At 41.3% G+C, this 19,455-nt stretch overlaps 2 protein-coding genes across 4 annotated transcripts in view; both read left to right on the forward strand.

The window, feature by feature from the left end:
- The window catches only part of LOC306915738 (sodium-dependent neutral amino acid transporter B(0)AT2-like), a 13,883-nt gene extending 1,845 nt beyond the window's left edge, over positions 1–12,038 (forward strand). For 2 of the 3 annotated variants that reach the window (XM_079493323.1, XM_079493322.1), the window contains exons 3-12: positions 870–1,027; positions 1,677–1,797; positions 2,657–2,832; positions 5,507–5,617; positions 5,789–6,030; positions 6,953–7,136; positions 7,534–7,735; positions 8,012–8,171; positions 8,930–9,092; positions 9,714–12,038. In XM_079493323.1, the coding sequence (XP_079349449.1) occupies positions 870–1,027; positions 1,677–1,797; positions 2,657–2,832; positions 5,507–5,617; positions 5,789–6,030; positions 6,953–7,136; positions 7,534–7,735; positions 8,012–8,171; positions 8,930–9,092; positions 9,714–9,974 (1,778 nt within the window). In that variant the 3' untranslated portion in view covers positions 9,975–12,038. The remainder of the gene's footprint in view (positions 1–869; positions 1,028–1,676; positions 1,798–2,656; positions 2,833–5,506; positions 5,618–5,788; positions 6,031–6,952; positions 7,137–7,533; positions 7,736–8,011; positions 8,172–8,929; positions 9,093–9,713) is intronic. The other variant, XM_079493324.1, reaches the window with a different exon arrangement.
- A 4,412-nt stretch (positions 12,039–16,450) lies between these two features.
- LOC306915047 (uncharacterized protein) lies at positions 16,451–18,026 on the forward strand (the record flags this gene model as incomplete). The annotated part of the gene is made up of 3 exons (XM_079492293.1): positions 16,451–16,640; positions 17,225–17,374; positions 17,757–18,026. The coding sequence occupies 3 exons, from the start codon at positions 16,451–16,453 to the stop codon at positions 17,993–17,995; spliced, it is 579 nt and encodes a 192-aa protein (XP_079348419.1). The 3' UTR covers positions 17,996–18,026.
- Positions 18,027–19,455: the final 1,429 nt, after the last annotated feature.

The following is a 19,455-nucleotide window of genomic DNA, read 5'->3' on the forward strand; positions in this document are numbered from 1 at the left end:
CTCTTCACGAATGTGCAGTTGAATGGCCAACAACAGCCTATTTTTTTGTACTGCAGTGCTAACTTGTCAGCTGTGAAAAATTGTATTCTGGCAGTTTGATAACAAATGGCTCAACTGGCTGCTTCAATTTAGACATTTTTTTGCACAGAGCATGTAATCTCTAATTCTAGCTATGCTTATGTCTTTGTGTGTATATTAATTTGAACATTATCTGTATATATTATATCAAGTACTCAAGCCAACAAATAATTAATAATCAAACTTGGACACATAAAATAAATCACATGGGGGGGGAAGCTGAAGTGAATTCTATGTTTTGTTCTGCCCAAATGCCCTTGAACATAGGATGGAAGACGGTCAGTGATTATATGAATTAACAATTATTATTATGTTTATGATAAGTTTACATTCCATATGCACTCCTAAATCCATCACCAGCAGTGGCCCTATGTCCATTTATGGTGTCTTGGATTTGTGAGCATCTCTGTAGATGTCACATGTTCTTGCGGTCAAATTAATCTATGTCAAATTAGTCTATGGGTCATAAAATAAAATGTCTCTTTTATTATCCAATGGGTAGTTTAAGCCAAGCAATCGGATTGGTCAAAGACAGACATGCTGCTTATTTCCATAAAGGTTTGTCATGCTCCTTAGTTGCCATCCCGACCCTTGTAGTGGAACAGGGAGCTTGTCTGTGATATTTCTTGCTTTTAAATGCTTTCCATGTTATTAACCGTTGCATAAAAGCATTGATGTGACATTACAAGAGAGCAGAAAATATACTGTACACCCACAGAGGTACCCATAAGCATGCATGACCCACTTCAGTTATCAATGTTTTATTAACATCTTTGATCGTCTCTGATCAGGAGCTTTCCTCCTCCTATATGTGCTATTGATGCTGATTTTGGGAATTCCATTGTTCTTCCTGGAGCTGGCGGCCGGGCAGTCCATCCGTCAGGGCAGCATCGGAGTGTGGAAGTACATCTCCCCTAGGCTCGCTGGAATTGGCTACTCCAGCTGTGTGGTAAGCTGAAAATGCTCATTGTCCGTCAAGTCCAATTTGTTTGTGGATGCGGTGATTATTTGTGTTGTGGCCAGTGCTGTTTGCCAATCCTAGTTATGGTGTTTAGTTTGATTGAAAACCTCGTCCCTATGAAATGATTACTGATCCGTACTTTTTACCAGTGCCTAATTATCAAAACAGACCTTTAAGAGACAGCTGACTGGCTCTTCAAACAGGTTAACGTGACAGAAGTCTTACCCTTAAACAAACAACAAACATAAAGATGTGAAATTAATCCAGCTAGTCAAGTATGATAACAGAAACATGTAAAATAAAAATAAAACACAAGATTCTTACTCTCAGGTTAACATATTACATATGACACCTGAGACTATGTATTGGCTCTTAACCAGTTCTGTAACATGTACAGTATTATACTTTGGGCAATAATGTGTCTTCTGAGGCCACAATAATGCACGAGCTTGGCTCCCAACATTTGGGTTATGGACGGAGACCAACTTTGATGGAGCTATGTAAGAATGTGGTCCTGACTTCTTGGAAAAGGCTAATTAGGTTTCCACATACAACTGGTTGAGTGCCATGTGGTTGGATATAATGAATGAATGACCATTAAGTTTCCATAGAGCTCATGTTCTGCCTTTGCCAACAGGTATGTTCCTTTGTTGCCCTCTACTACAATGTCATCATTGGATGGAGCATCTTCTACCTCGGGAGCTCATTTCAGTACCCTCTGCCTTGGGAAAAGTGTCCTGAACATGGAAACCTAACGGGTAGGTACCTCCTCAGCACACCTAATTTAACAAAACTTGTAGGTCTTGATTGTTTCTCACATGCAAACTTGTCATCTTTTGATGAAATTTTCTTTTTTGAAACAGAAGAGATAGATAGTGTGATTTGTGCACATCCAATGATAATTTGTGGGGGATACTCGAAATGAACTCCATTGAACTGCAGAAGCGAATGAGGCATCTAGGTTTTTCTCTGTGGTGTAGCTAGTAGCCTCGGCCCCAGGCTTACTCATCTGCGAAGAGAAAAGCCTGGTCACAATATAAGGCATAGAGTGCATAGCCGGAAATGTCGGTCCGGAACATCCGTTAGATTTATTTCCCCGGATACAATATTTGTCGACCAATCACAACATTTGTTTCATACACAGAGAATGTAAACAGATTTGTAAAACGTCAAAGTCATTTTCTTGAGCCGCGAGCAGCATTTCTGCCAAAATTCTAGCAATGCACTATACAGCACATAATCCGCATATTGTGCCCAGAGTGTGTAGCTAGCAGCTTTTTACTCACAGAGGCCCTACCCCCCTAGCAGGTCTCTATTTTCGCTCAGGTACCTATCTCACCCTTTTCACAATTAATCACTTTGCATGCTTGTTGCTTATAGTAGCGGACTCAGAGAAATGTCTCAGACAATAAAAGTATTATGTGGTTGTCCGTTGAGATCTACCTCTATATATGTTAACAACATGCTACGATACTTTTGCTATATCATATTTTCTGTATTCAACAATAAAACAGTGATCACAAACTTTGATTTATTACATGTTTGTCACAAAGTGCTGCAAGAACAAAATGAATCTCAGTAAAGCTGTATATTTGTTCTTTCTTTTTTAACTTACAGTTAAGGAATGTGAAGCCAGCTCACCCACTACATATTTCTGGTACCGGAAGGCCCTTGACATCACAGATTCCATCGAAGAGACTGGACAGTTCAACGTTTATAGCATCTGCTGCCTGCTGGCTGCCTGGACCATCGTGTGCCTGGGGATGTTTAAGGGTATCAAGACATCTGCTAAGGTAACTTGTCTGACCAGCCTTTGCAGCTGATTCACAAAGGTCTGTTTTAACTATCAGGCCAGATGCACTGGTGAAGAGCATAAGCATTTGATACGGTGGTTTTCAATCCAACCAAACTCGCTTCAGAATAAATTAAGTTTGCATGGCACTAAGTTGGACAACACTGGAGGAGGAAATGTCTGTAGCACTTTATAGCGTGGCACTGAAGAGGGTCTGTGTGTGTTATGAGCACAACTCTAATCTCGCAAACCCACTGGACCAAAGTAAATCGCAGATTTGTCCCCTTTTCTTTTATACTTTTCGAAATATTTAACATTTTATAAATGTCTTGTGACAATTTGTGCACACTGCACACAAATAATAACAGTGATATCATATGTCAGTGTCAACGCCATTATTACACACATTTCTTGTTCTCTAAACAACATCTCCAGAATCTCCATATAATGGCCAGGGGTGGACACACTATTGCATCGTTGAAGCATTTCCAGATCAGTTCCAAGCTGAGTTAGTGTTTTTAGCATCCCAGCCTTAACTGACTCACTGACTGGTGTAGGACTATTTTTGTCTGTGTCTCAGTGTTTCACTTGGAGTCTGGTGGCTCATAGGCTGTGTAAACGAAGGTGTGGACTGGGATCCAGTTTGTCCATGGTCTGTCAACAGACAATCAATCATCTCGATATTTTCCAGCCCTGGAGTCTGCATGTGTAAAAGATAGATTGACAGCACAGCATTGTGCATTGCATTGTGTGTCATTGATAAAACTTCCGCACACTGTCAAAAATATTGCATTTCTTACACATGATATGGTGGAATGCTGCATTGAAATAGTGTGGCATGTTAGTATATGTAGGATACATGTTGATTTAGCTGCTTCTTGCCTCTCCCTTGAGCTCTGTTTACACATCACACTTCCTGTAGTTTATTGACTCATCGATTGTTAGTTCACAGATGACAAAGGGTCCATGTTTTCTTTACCAAGTTTTTGCCATTTTGCTCATGTATTGCCTAATTTAAAAGCACATCCTGCTAATCTTGGGAAAATAACTTGGAGGGTGGATCATTATAAGCAGACATATTAGACTACCGGTAGTTTTACCTGGATTCTTAAAGGGAGACTATATTGAACTTGAATCCTATTTTTATATTGTGAGGAGGACGTGAAAATAACAACTCTCAGTTCTTTCTGTATTGAGCTGTAAAATCAATGTGAAAGGATGCCTTTCAGTGAGTTTTACGTAGGCGTGTGGCGGTTTCCCACATGAGCTCTCAACACATATCCTCACAATAGAATTATATAATTCACAACACGTTAATATTGAAGTCTCGGCCACCTTACAGGCGTATGCAAATGCTCAACTTATGTAACTTGGATAGCATTTTATTTAGACATGGCACTCTATAGCTTGTACACATCGTTTCTATATATATGTTCGTACAGCTTACGTATGATTCTTGATGACTATTTCTTTATGTATTTGATGTATGACCATGTTTTGTTCTTGCTTACTCTAAATCGCTCTGGATTAAGAGCGTCTGCTAAATGCCTAAATTGTAAAGTAACACCCCCTTTAATATTCAACATACAGTATTAGTATGGTTAAATTCATCCCATGTGTACAAGTGCATAATTGCAAGGGGTGCTCATAGGCTAGCAATGTATAGATTTTCCCAGGTATAGTAAGCCTTGTCATATGCTTAACCTAGTAAATCAGGGGTTCCCACGGTTCTGGGAATTTCAGGAATGTCATTGACACCCCCCACACACATGCTCACATACAAACACACACATAGCCCTGTTGCAGCTGACCCATTCAATTAATTGTCAACGGGAGATCAGAGAATCCTGCAACTCTTGGTCAGTAGTTTTTACCAGGGTGCATTTATCATGTGGCTTTACAAAACATTCTGTAGAACCATTCTGTTTCTTTAACAGCCATATTATATCCTTACAAGGTTCCCCCAACTTTCCGCCTCATAGCATTCCCGGCTTGAGGGAATAATCATTTATTTCGGGTAAATACCATTTAGGCTGCACCACAGACACCCATGTGGATCAGGGACCTTCAAAGATAAGATAAGCCATTGGAAAATACGAGACTGAAACTCAAGTACATCATGAGAGCTGAGGTTCCCTCATTTGGATTCAACCATGCATAATATGTCATAAAGTCTTCAGCTTCAAATTTGACCATTTTGAACCAGGACCACTATAAAGCGATGCATTCGCAGTTGGGGAACTCCTCTATACTGAAGTTGTGATTATCAAAGTGTCTTTCTCTGGGGTCACGGTGGCACAGTCTGTAATGCTGTCGCCCATACCCGAGGCGGGGTTTGCATTCTGTAATCCTGGTCTCTAAACTACCTCCCCCTGGCCAGCCGGGGCACCTGATGGAGGGGAAAGGAACTGGTCGGAATAACGTGTTCCTTCCACGTGCTACGTCCGGCCGGGGAAACTCTCCCCTGTTAGGTGAAAAGAAGCAGCTTGGACTCCTCATGCATAGAAGGAAGCATGAGGTCAGTCCGCTGCCCCCCCCCAGGTTGGCAGAGGAAGTGTAGCGCCCAGGATTACATTAGATAATTGACACTGGGTGAAAAAATGGGTTACAAAATTGTGGGATAAAAGTGTCTTTCTCTGCTTATCAGAGTATTAATCCCCACTGTGTTTTTCCAGGTCATGTATTTCTCCTCCATCTTCCCATATGTGGTGCTGCTGTGTTTCCTTGTCAGAGGGCTACTGCTGGATGGAGCCCTAGATGGTATCACCTACATGTTCTACCCCAAGGTCAGTACACAACACATTTGCTCAAGCTACTCCACTAAGAGCCTAGACTTAAAGTTATTTGTCATTTAAAAATGACAAATAAGTCATATTACATTACTGTAATATGACTTATTTGTTCTGTCGTGGAGAATTTGATAACCCTGACACATAAGTTGCTCCAATCATCCACAGTTGGAGATCTGGGCTGACGTGCAGGTGTGGCGGCAAGCAGCTACACAGGTTTTCTTTGCTCTTGGCCTGGGCTTTGGGTCCGTCATCGCCTACTCCTCCTACAATCCTAAGAATAATAACTGCCACCGTGACGCCTACACAGTCTCCTTCATCAACTTCCTCACCTCGGTGCTGGCCACCCTCGTCGTGTTTGCTGTGCTTGGATTCCGCGCCAAGAACAAGGCCATGGACTGTGTAGTCAGGTGTGTATGTGTTTTTAGTTTACATTTTCTTTTTCTTTTTTTAACAATATTCATGTTGGGACGTACCGGTAGGTGTTTGTTAGAGGTGTTTGGTCCGACGTACTAACAGTCCTAGTCATGAGTCCGACACCCTACCCAAAACCTAACCCTAAACCTAACCTCACAGGAAGCCACGGGTTAGTTGTAACCTGCCGCACATGTCAGCAGCCACGGGTGAGTTTTAACTCTCAGCACGGGTTAGTTGTAACTGGCAGCGCATGTCGGGAGCGATGGTGTTGTCGAAATTATGCCTGTCGGACTGTTTGGATGTCTAACAAACGGGGTGCATAGATTGTATAGTTGCAATGACCCGAACCCTGCTGTATCCACGTTGTTTACCCTCTCTGCCCTCAGTTTCCTCTCTCTACACTCACTAATTACAAATAAAAAATATGTGCACGAGAAGCAACTTGACATAAATAAATGTAAAAGTGAGACAGAAAATCATAGCAAAGAAAATGTACCATAGGGATATACATAAAACAATTATTTCTTATCGTTTACTTTGATAATTGAATTGAAAATTTATGCATTTGTAGTGAAGCAGCTGGATGCAGGAATAATAAGTGTACCTGGGGAATCGGAATCAGCTGGTCATGGCTGGAATTCTAGGTTAAATATTGAGGTTTTATATGACAAGAGCAATATAGCATAGTAGAATATGTTTTCTGATTTATTTTTATTTTTATTTCTTTTAGAAAAGGTCATACCTTTGCAGAAATAAATTGCTGACATGCACAGGTCTATGATGTCAAAACCACAGCGTTGCCAGCAGCCTTCTACTCATGGAGCATATACGCACCAACCCCTCTAGCACGTCTAATGTTTTCACTTCTCACCACTAACCTGTTTGCATAAAGTTACCCCTTTTTGTCATTCTCAGCAATATGAAAACGCTGCCTGAGCTGTTATCCAACGGTAGTGTGGACTATGCGATGGCACCTGCCTTTATCCAGGCTGACCCCCGTTCTGTGGCCCTGGAGGACTACAGGTCTTGGTTCAAAGAATACGGCATGAATTTCAACGGCTCACTCACAGACTGCGACATGGAAGCAGAGATGCAGAAGGTAAAGACGGATTCTCAGACTGGCATCCACCATCTTGATGGTTATCGGTGGCTTATTCAATTATGTTTTATGTGAAGGTGAAAATGATTAATAGGCAGTTATTGTAAGTGTTCAGACCACCACCACACAATCGCAAGGTGCTCAGGTCAATCCTGGCTGGGTATCTGTGTTACATGTCCTAACCGCCCTCTGCCCTCAGTCAAGTTTCTGTCGCTCTACACTGCAAAACAATATGTATCTCTTATGCCATATCCTATGACATAAAAGCAAAATGACCCACATGTGAAAATTGACAATTGGGGGAAAAATATGAAGATGTAGATATTCTACAGGGATGAATGATTCTATCATTCAACGACATGTGTTTTGCTCTGGGTTTGACCTGCTTTGTGTGTAGGGTGTGGAGGGGACAGGTCTGGCCTTCATTGCCTTCACTGAGGCCATATCACTCCTGCCTGGCAGCCCCTTCTGGTCAGCGATGTTCTTCCTCATGCTGCTCAACCTGGGCCTCAGCACCATGTTTGGCACCATGGAGGGCATCCTCGCCCCCCTCACCGACAACTTCAAGGTTCTGGCCAGGAACAAGACCAAACTCACGGGTAAACATTTTGCTTTGGTTGAGCGACCACCTTGGGTATACCTATACCTCTCGTCCCCTCCTTTTTTCTGCTTACACCAAAACCCCTTTACTGAAAACAGCCGATCTACAAGCTCACAACGTGCCATGTTCTGACGCGTTCACAGCTTGTAGATCGGGCCGTTTTTGACAAATGTTCACCTTTTTTCACAATGTTCCTCTGTTATGACCTTCCCAGCATAGGGATTCTAGGGTTCATGTGGTTTAACGGTTGTGTTTGTATATTCTGGTGTCACAGTGTTCAGCTGCATTCTTGGCTTTGTGATTGGACTGGTCTTCACCCAGCGCAGTGGGAACTATTTTGTGACGATGTTTGACGACTACTCAGCCACTCTACCACTAATCATTGTTGTGGTGTTTGAGACGTTCAGTGTCTCTTGGATGTATGGAGCTGATAGGTGAGATTGGGGGAGGGGATCCTTCTATTTAATGTCTCTATTTACATAATTGTTATTGGACCACAGGAATATTGGCCAAATTTAGGCTATATGGCCTAGTAGGACGCTTTTCCTATAGTTGCACTTGCTCTTATTGTAAGTCCATCTGTATAGCAAAGACCTGGTTACCACACTGCTCCGGGGAGTGCACCCCTCGTGCCTCCGCCTCCCACTTCTTCTGCGTGTGTGTAGTGTCAACACACGCAGAGATGACAGATCAGAATCACACACACACACACTCGCGCACATGCAACACAGTTTTGGTATGGAATGAACATGATTTAATAATTAGGCCTGCATCGCTTTGCCTAAAACACTGAATTATAAAAAGGACCGCAATTGGAAAAGCCTGCCGCTGGCTCCCATTTGTTGAAGAGAGATCTATACATTTTCAAATTATATTGTTATTATGCTTATCGCAATTATCGCTTTGGCTGAAACGCTGAATCCCGCGGATAAAGTAGGCTATGTACATATTGACATTTGTAAATGGGTCAATACAAAAACATTGGGGGCAGAAGAACTGGGAGCTGGAGGCGCGCTGCCTGGAGCAGTGTGGTAACCAGGTCTTCGCATCTGGCTAAGCACATTCACTACATGCATGCAATCGTGTTGTTTGACACCTTGTCACTGATCAATTCAGTTCATTATTAGATGTATTGGGTTGTGTCACCACTAACTACCGTTCTAAACATCCACCCCTCTGTGTGTTTGAAAAGGTTCCTTGATGACATTGAAGTAATGCTGGGCTGGCGGCCCAGTGTCATTTACAAATACATGTGGAAGTATGTATGCCTGCTGGCCATGCTGGGACTGCTGGCAGCCAGCTTGATCCGCATGTTCATCAAACGGCCCACGTACATGTCCTGGAATGAAGAGCAGGTAAGAACATGATGGTGATGATGATGTAACTCAACATGTACTGACTCATTGACTGATTCATTGATACAGCTGAAAGGAGCACTTCACACATTCATCCATTGCATTACATCTCTGGTATAATAAAAGCTAATTTGTCTGTCACATGAAGAAAAAGTATTGTCTAGTATTTTCCAGGCCTTTACTAATAAAGTTGAATGCACATTGCATCTTTTTCTAACCTTAAATATCAGGGAAAACTCCACAAGCTGTGCAAGCTGCTCCATTCTCTTGTATTCTTGCCAGATCATTATTGACCTGGTATCCTATAGTGTTTATAGTTTCAATGTACAGATTATTGATTTTCTTTGTATATTCTACTGTTGGACTAATGATAGGTTCATGGTTAACTTATGATCCTAGAGGACTATTTCTAAGCATTTGATGTATTATCTTGTCTTGTCTTGTCTTGTCCTTACTTACTGTAAGTCGTTCTGTCTGGATTAAGAGCGTCTGCTAAATGCTTAAATTGTAATGAATTGAATTAACGACTGCTGCCATCATTTCATTCGTGCATTTTGTTTTGTGTGAATGAGACGAGAGGTGCACACAGTTATGTTCATATGCTGTGTGTCTGTTCTCCAGGCTTCTGAGGTGACTCTGGAGTATCCAGCCTGGGCTCTAGCTGTCCTTGCTCTGTTGATCATATTTGCCATGATGCCTGTTCCCGTGGGTTTCATCCATCACACCTTGAGGAGCAGGTTGAAGCAACCCTCCACAGACATGGAGATCGGTCAGTACAGCCTTGTCAGCACAGACGACAAATGTGAGACCCCAATGACCCCCCTTACCACCATGACGGAAGTGGGCCATGGCCACAATGGACCCTCTACTCCTTTATGTTAAGATGGAGATGACACACTGTGAGGTCAAAGTGTGAGTTGAAATTATAGGAATGTAGTGTCACTACAGTGTATTTGTTATTTATTGATGAAATGGCATTAAGAATACTTGATCGATAAGCTTGACATTTGTAAAGGAGAGATGGGTTTTCAGAAATATAGAAAAGATGACAGCAACGTGTAGAAAAGAGAAGAAGCATTTTTTACACTAATGTATCTTTAAAAGGAACATTAATTTCAGCTTTAATGGAAAAGCTACGAGTGGAAATGCAGAAAAAGAAAAAAGTTATGAGTCCCTGTCAGAGCTGGAAATGCATAAGAAACTTATTGAATGACAGTGATTTTAAACATTCAAAAGTGTTTTTATTTTCTGAACACAACCTCCTAACCATGCCATAGGTGACAGTGTTTGTTTTTGTAATAGTCTGTCATCAATCAACTTCACTGATTTAGGCTGTTCACTTTATAGGACAGAAGATACTGTGTGTCTGGCATCTGGACCCATTTACTACATAATGTAATGGTAAATTTCCTGGGGTTGTGACATTTTACTATTCAAGTAAAATGTGTACAACTGGAAATTGTTTACATTTACCGGTACATTCCAAAACTTTCATGACAATCATGACTCGTACACTTAAATGTTAAAAGTGCTATCCATATACATTATTCTGTACAGATTAGATTGCAATGCATGAAAACACATTCATTTATACAATATTGTACTATATTATATATGTACTATATTCTGAAAGGCCAAAATCTGATGGAGGATGATGTTTTTTGTATTGCTACAAATTACAATTCTTCTGATGCCAACCTTTACATGTAAAGTATAACATCCCAAATGTCCTACAGTATTCAATGTCAAAGTCATTTTCTTATGCGTTATGAAAAAGCCTACTGATTTGTACTATGCTGTGTAGCATTATGCAGACACAGGGGCTAAGTAGCATGCATTTTAGTTGTGTTTTTTAGTTTTTCTTTTTTTTGGGGAGGGGGGTAATTAATTGGTGCTAAGTCCCAAGCTGTGCTGTGATTGCTGTTGCCCACCTCCCCCACTGTTGGTCTGCGGAGGGATGTAGAAAGCCACATATCTACACTAATGTACACATTGTCTCCTGACAGTGAGGAGTGTCACTGGGAGATCTCGCCTCGCTAAATAGGCACTCTGATCACCCCTAGGGGGCGGCAGTGGCTCAGAGGGTAGAGCGGACTGGTTCCCAGTTCGATCCCCGACTCCCTCTGGGTTAATGTCCTTGAGCAAGACACTGAACCCCTTTCTCTGTGTGAATGGGTGAATTTAGTGCACATTATAAAGCGACTTGGATTAAGGTGCTATATAAATGCATCATTTACTGTACCGTTTACCACACAACAGGTCACTATTGCAGTGACAAGGACTTGATTCTATGCTGGTTTCCTACCCACAATCACTGTCAATTGTTTTCGGTGGAGCGCCCGGCTAAACTGGAGGCATTGCTGCTGGGAATTTAGCCTGGGTCTCTCTGTGGTGGTGGGCAAGTTGCCTGCATTCTGAAAGGCTCATTAGATGAAATAATGATCTTAACTGATGTAATGTATTACATGTGTAAATTGTGTAGGGGGGTTCTATCGTGAGCTGTTCTATGGAAATGTTACATTTGCACAAGAGCCCTGTATGATCAAACCAAGTACTGGATTAGCAAAAACTTCACTTAATGTGTGATTCACTTGATTTAGTGATCTTTTTGTAAAAAGTGTTGTCTCGACACTTCCTTCCATCTACAGTATGCACCTTTCTATAAACAACTTGTGTAATCTTGTGCATTTTCAAAAATGCTTACAATATCATATCAGCATAGACACCACAACCTCATGGACAGTTTATTTAACTGGTTGAGAAATGATACAAAATGCCATGCTGCATTATTTTGATGAGGGTGATCAAATTATGTGTGTTTTTATGTCAATGTGCAAGTGTGCTTTTTAAGAAACTTCTTTATCCAAATCAATTTCTGAAAGTTTGTATGAATTATCATTGTTGAGAAGATGTAATATAATAATGCTTTTCTTTTTTCCCCCCTGTAGAGTGTTTAAATATAGTTATATTCTTGTAATTTAGTTCAAGCTGTATAGTTCAATGTATTGTATTTTACATATTTCTTTTATAGTGTTTGTTGGTTTAACTTAAAAAACTGCATTTGTTTATAATTTTGTGAGATTTACATTTTCAGATTAGTTTTTTGTAAAAAAAGAAGAAAAAAAAGTATTCTCAGCTCACGTATTGTTGTCCAATGTAAAACAACATTTTGCATTGTCAATGCAACTGGAGTAATGTAAAGTAAATTTTTTACAACAAATTTTGTGAAGTATGGTATTCTGTTAACATCTATCTTAACAAATTGATTTCTTTAGGAAAGCAGGTGTGTTTTGAGCGCAGTTGTCTTGGACACACGAGGAGACCTAGTGGGAGGAGTTAATTACAGTTTAAATGAAACTCATCAGGTATTATACATTCATGTCATTTACACATAGGAGTGCAGTCACGCACAACTACGTGATGTGTTACTGTTATTTACAGCACCCCTGCCCAGATAGAGGTACTGTATTGTGTTCTCATTTTCATATCATTGTCCAAAATGATTGTTTTTTTACAACTTAAAGCATTATATTCTTCATTTGATCGGGGTTACTTTGCAACAGGTTGATAGTTTTGTGTGAAAGATGACATGTAATTGCTGCACAATATATCTCTGTGTCTTTGGTTAAGGGGGAGTTCAAATCATTCTTAAAGGCCTGCTACATTCAGACTGCATCAGGCCCCAGCAGATGACCCTGAAGCTGCTGCTGGTAGCTTGCGTCGTGCGTAAGTCACCCTGAGGTCTCCGAGGACATGTCAAGTTCTGCTACTGAGCCATTTGATGAAGCTGCAGTCTTGGCAGGGGAGTTTGACCTGACAAACAAGAGCATCTTTGTCGTGAGGGTGAAACATCGACCCATGAGAATACCCTGCAAAATGCTGACTCAAATCCAGCGACCTAACAGGGCCTCTCCAAGCCCAAAGTCAGGCAGGCAATGCTTCTATTGTTACAAAGCGGGTCACGTCATTAGCGATTGGCTCTCAGGCGCAAACGGTAGCCTCCACAAGCAATTCATTTATGAAGTGTGAAGTCATGTGTCGGGCACTAGTAGTTTAGTTTTTTATGAATTTGTGTCCATCCTTTGGTGTTGAGTCTGTGTTGGTGGTGGACACCTGTTCACCTTGTATGGCTGTCTGTTCACATTGTCTAGTGGTGGACACGTGTTAATCTTTTAAAGATTGTCTTCACCTGCCCTGTTGTGAGTTTGTATAGTGTAAAGATTAAATGGTGAGTTAAGGTGCAAAGCTGTTGGTTCTTATGGGAGGGGAGTTGCATCCTCTGACTGGCCCCTTTTGGAAGAAAAAAAAATAACTGTCTGACTGGAGATCACACGCATCTGGAAGTCCTTTGGTCGTCAGTGGAGTTATATCAACCCGCAGAACCAGTGCTCCTTAAATTGTTGGGCTGGTGCTGATATTGTGCTTGTGTTTTTGTTTAGGTTTTTGGGGGTTGGGGGTCAGTAGGTAAAAACAAATCGCACCCGTGTGAAGTGAGTGGCCAAACTCTGTGTGGGGGTCCCCGGAACCTCCAGACCCACAGGAACGCACCCAGGGTGCCTGCCCTGTTCCGGCGAGCTGCCGAGTTACCGTGTGGGTTCCCCGGAACATTCAGACTCCCAGAAACACCCAGGGGGTGGGCCTGGTCCAGCGAGCCACCCCGCGTCCGAAACGGTTGAGAAATGACGGAGTTACCGTGTGGGGGTCCACAGGGGGTCCCTCTACTCTACTGTACTGTCACTGTATTATACTGCCACACCCAAAATCACATAATGGCTGCTAAAAACTCAGCTTCCCATCATGCAGTTGTGCACAGTGTGAACTTAGCTCAACAGCGCCACATGGCTGCTAAAAACTCAGCTTCCCATCATGCACCTGTGCAGTGTGAAGCTCAACAGTGCCACTTTGTCACCTGTTGGTACTCTAAACAGACATACACGTACATACACATACATAGGGACACACATTGCTGCACCCTATGGTTGCACCACTCAAAAAGTGTAATAATGTCTTTACAGATAGAAATCAGGATTTTATTATATCTTACTGGTCCATTTGTACACTTTTAGAGTTAAATTAACACTCCTGATTTTGCCTTGTATAAGAGTATTGTAGCCACTACTCTGTCAACACAGACATTTCATTTCTCTGATGGCTGGTTGCCCAGACCATTGTAATCAAGGGTACATCTCTGCCAAGGTAACTTATCCACCAAGCTGTGGCAGCTGGCTCTCAACACAATATTTTGGCTGACGGCATAGTACACTTTGTGTATTTATTTCTTATCTAGCAGTCCTTGGGTTATTGAATGTCCTTGAGATGGGATTGGAACACTGGGCCTTCCCATTTCAGTGTTTCCCAAGAATTGCAAGTTAAACAAAAACATACTGTATATTTGAAAACATGCATTGGTCAATGGCCATAATGACACCAAATCATGTGTGATGTGTTGTAAGAGGTATATGCTGTAGTTGCTCTGGAGAAACTGCACCATAATCATCACCTTAAGTGTTTGTACAGGATCACAGTAAATCTGTTAATTTGTTTGCTCATTGTTTGTAACCGTGTACAAATGGAACCGTAATTACTTCTTTTACATCTATTTGAAAACAAGCATCCTTGAACCCCAGCCTTAATAATTGCTTCCCACAATATGCTTGTCTCTCTTACATTCATAATGTTTTATATTTATAATTGTGAATATCCTGTATCGTTCCACCAATGATTCCCTGGAGTACTTATACTCTAGTGCCTTTTGTTTTGCATAGTTCTCTTATGGCTATATTCATGCAGCTGGTTGCAGGTTTTAAATGGCATGAAACGTAATTTACATGCAACTTGATAGTTACACAAAGTTGCCCATGACTTTACACTATGCAACTCAAGTGCAATTTAGTTTCAACAATTGTGTTAAAGTTTCAACATGTAAAGTCATACTTATTAAGAAGACATTTCTGGGGTAATTTGAGTTTTATTTCCTTTTTAATAATCTCCTTGTATCGGTTAAATTAGGTATTTGTAATACTTCTTTGTGTCGACAGAGTGCTCTGTTGCACACATTAAAGCACGTTACACTGATCATTTTTGATGACACTTAAATGGGAGATCTTTTTGATTAATTTCTTATTTGGTGTTTGTGTCCAGCTGTTTCTCTTATTGCATTCCTCATCTTTTAAAGCAGTTCTTCTAGGACACCCACGCTACTGTATACTGTGTGTTCATTTGGGGATTTTGATTAGAACTGTAACTTATAACCAGGTAAATGCAGTTTGGTACAATGTATTATAGTTGTCCCCAGAGCCCAAGATTTCAAAACCTTTAATCACTATCCAAGTGGATCAGATTTGGATTTTGGTTAATGATATTATTCGATTAATTAACTTATTTCTTTTTGACTTATTGTTTTCTGGGATAATTGTATGATTACAGATCGGACATCAAGTGATCCCAATCCTGTTTTTTGGTTTTGAAACTACCCAAAATCCAAATCTGCTCCACTTGGATAGGGATTAAAATTTTAAACTCTTGGGCCCAGTCCAGGAGTTGGATTAAACATCACAATTTGTTCACCTGTTGTAAATACAGTGATTTCTGAATAATCAACATACAAATATAATCCACCTCATAAAAGCAGATGTTAATTTTCTCTTCCATCATGTAGCTTACATGTGTAAACTACTACGATATCTGTCTGACACATCATGTGCCGTTCTCTGAAATATTTTCTGTGTTTCTAATCTGTCGTGTGCATCTCTTTGGAGACGCAATTGGCTAGGGAGTATTGTTGTCTTGGAAGCGGCTTCAGTTCAACCTACATGGGGCCCAATGGGAGGAGCTAATTGGAATCTGATAAGAAAGGAACACATGCGGCAGATGTAACCACGACACCCTGGCATCAGCATCAGGTAAATACAAATGACAATTTTCATTTTATATATGAACTGCTATATTTATTTTGCATAATTATACTGTGTGTGCGTCAGCGGATGTGCACAGGGCCCACTAGAGCTGATGATAATACTTAAGTCTCTGTGGCCAATGATTTGCTTGAAGAATCGGTGGAAATTTGGTGTCAGGAGGAAAATGCCAGCTAATTGGGCAAGCCATTAGCCATGCACTGGCCTGGTTGTGGCTAATGGTAGACTAGACGTTGTGTATTGCAAAGTCTAAAAGAACAGTCTCTAAACTTATGACGCTGATACAAAATATATTGAATTTCAATAATAGCATCAGAATGGAATTGATTGACTACACATTATCTTGGCAAAGTTAAACAAAAGAAAGCTAAAAGAACAGACGCTCAACAATGCAAACTAATTGTTCCTATACAGTACAGTAGGTGGACTAGCAGAGAGGTCCACATGGCTGGCCTGATAGCGCTGTGCATGCTGCTGGTGCTTCTTCCCCTGAGCTGTTCAGAGATCACCCTGCTGTCGGAGCAAAGCGTCAACCCTCACCTCACCGCACCCGTAGCCCCCCCACTTCCTTCACCACACACAGGAGACCTGCTCCGAAAAGATGAAACCACTCCCCTGAATGCAAAGCAAACATGTAAGTCTAGAGTGGCACAAACAAAATGTGTTCTTGCTATGAGATATGAATATAATCACATTGAACCTAGACAAGTTTGGGCTACACAGGTAAATTCCATAGTGGAAGTGAAAATGTCCCACATTTATTTGCCATTTGCTTCATTTCTTGAAAAGGTCTTGTCAATGAGGAGGGCCATTTATATGTAAAATGGTAATGTCTTATTTTTTCTTATTTTGATGTTCCACTTTCATTTAGTTTATAATGGAATAGCATTATTAAGTTTGAACTTTGAATAGGTATTAAATTCCAGCTGAAATGGGACATATGGATATTATATATCTTATTTCCAAGTCAAACAGGATGGGGAGATACCGTTAAGCTGAGGGCTATGTGTGTTTCAGTGATGAGGGGCGAGGTTGAACCGCATGGAGTTTAGGAACCTCCATAAACACAGAAACACAAAGTAAACACTACCAGAATGACCAGATTTGTGATGATTTGATTGGCTGAGCACGGAATGTGATGTATGATGACGTATGATTATAAGAGCACCCCTCACTTCACACAAGTGTGATTTTCCTCATACGTTTGTCCCCCTGCAGACGCCCATATAGTCAAAGCCAATGAGAAAGTGGGTGTGTTCATTGCTGCAGCCATGGGAACGATACTTGTGATGGCTGCAGTCTATTGCATCTACAACAAGTTCTACACCAAACACCAGTACCTGCACACCCATCTTCATGATGACACAGGTAACACTGTCACTCTTCTGCTGTGTGAATTGGAATAACAAGTAAGGTTCATGCTAGGAACAAGGTTGTCATGTTGTGACATTTATCACAGAACAGCAGCAGCATTCTGAATCTATTCTATAAACTTTGCAGGAGTCATGTATAGGTAGGTACTGGACACTGCAGAACGAACACACATTGGGGTGGTACATATATAACACAACAGCTTACTGTACATTGAGATAAATTGCATTATTCCCTATCTAGAGCACTAATAACTAAAAACTCCCAAGATGACAAGATAGACTGAACAATTAGCTCTTGATCACAGCAATATAAACACTTTTGCAGAAAAGCAACCTCAGAAAATGTCGGTATTATTGCCTTTCTCTTCTCTCTTCAGATTTCGCCCTTGACTCCACGGATCATCCTCCCATGTTTTTCCACGGTTCTGTTGGATTCATGGGAGATGTGCGGAAACCCAGTTATGGCGCTCTCTCCGACACCCCCTCCATCATCTCTGTCCCACCCAGCCTATCGCCTCCTCCCTCCCTCCCACCTCCCTCCTTCCCGCCTCTCTTCCTCTCCTCACCTGCTCTCCGAACTATATCTGCTAAGGACCTTGAGAAAAGCTTTGTCTAATCTGTTGAATGAATTGTCATTAGACACAATTACCATTATATTGAATCACACACTAATTGGTTGTCTTGTGGACTGTAGTCACTACTGTGTGGTATGTGTATGCTTCTACAGTCCTTAGAACAGAAGTTAGTACTGTTTACTATAACATTATCTTGTGGTAGATATCAATTGTATCACTAAACTAAGGAATAAAAGGTCTTTTCATGGTAATCTCTGACTCTGTAAAGATGCAAGGATAGCTCAGTGGTCAGTGATTGTCCCAGGTTCAATCCCTTCCTGAAGCATTGTGTACTGCCAAAGTGCTGTTGAGCAAGATGCTGAACCTCCTATATGTACATCAGATCAACTCAATGATTAAAGGTAAACATGGAAATGTCATGTGCGTATCTATTACAAGGTACATTTGACAAAAGGACTGTGGCATATGATAGCCTATCATAATTATGATTTTATTAAAACTTTCTTGCACAAATTATTAAAGACATTACCTACACATAACATTTATATCCAACAATACAAGTAGGGCAAAATAAACAAGTAGAACATTATGCACTTGAACTTGCTTTAACCACGTGAAACATTCTGGGTACATGAAAATAGGTGAACATTCTGAGTGAGAACTTCTGTGAATTCAGTATTCTGTGAAAATAGCTGATCTACAAGTTAACAAAGCGTTGAAACGGGATATGTAACACTTGTAGGTCTGCTATTTTCAGTGAACAGATTTGGTAGAAAGAAAAAAGGAGGCGACTACATATAGACCCCAGTCAATGAAGTATGGTATAGGATGTGGCCATGATCATTCATGTTGGCACACAAACAAAGAACTCACACCATATAGGTGTAACGGCCAGGATTCGAACTCGGGTCTCCTAGCGTGAAAGTCCAACATCTTAACCACTAGACCAAAGGGATATCCCTTTGGACCAGGGGATATATTAGACTCAGAGCCTCTGCCTGATGGCCTCAAAAGTCTGAGAGAGAGCCACTATGCTACACTCACCCCACTTTTGACCTCCTCCCACGGGGAAACCCGATCCGGGTCACGGCACCAATGTAACGCCTGGGATTCGAACTCTGGTCTCCCATGTGGAAGTCCAATATCTTAACCACTAGACCAGCAGAGGCTCTGAGCTACTATGCTACATAGGCACATGCAATATATGCTGTGGCTGTGGGGATGTTTTATTTACTGAAAGACTGGGAGTTGGGAACTTGAGAGTACCAATGACAACCAGGAACAGACTGACGACCACAAAAATATGGTGACATTTGGAGAGACGGAAGACGACCGGAGAGACGGCGACCTGAGGTGGAGAGGGTTGGCAGCCCAAACCACTTCTTCTGTGAGGAGGAACCCAAAAGCTACAGACTGCAGAAAAACCTGCAAAGAGGGTTTAAAAGATGTGGGCTGTTCAGCTGCAACGACAACGCAACGCACAGAAGGATTCAGCACTTCT

Source organism: Electrona antarctica, assembly GCF_951216825.1.
Source record: "Electrona antarctica genome assembly, chromosome: 22".
Lineage (NCBI taxonomy): Eukaryota > Metazoa > Chordata > Actinopteri > Myctophiformes > Myctophidae > Electrona > Electrona antarctica.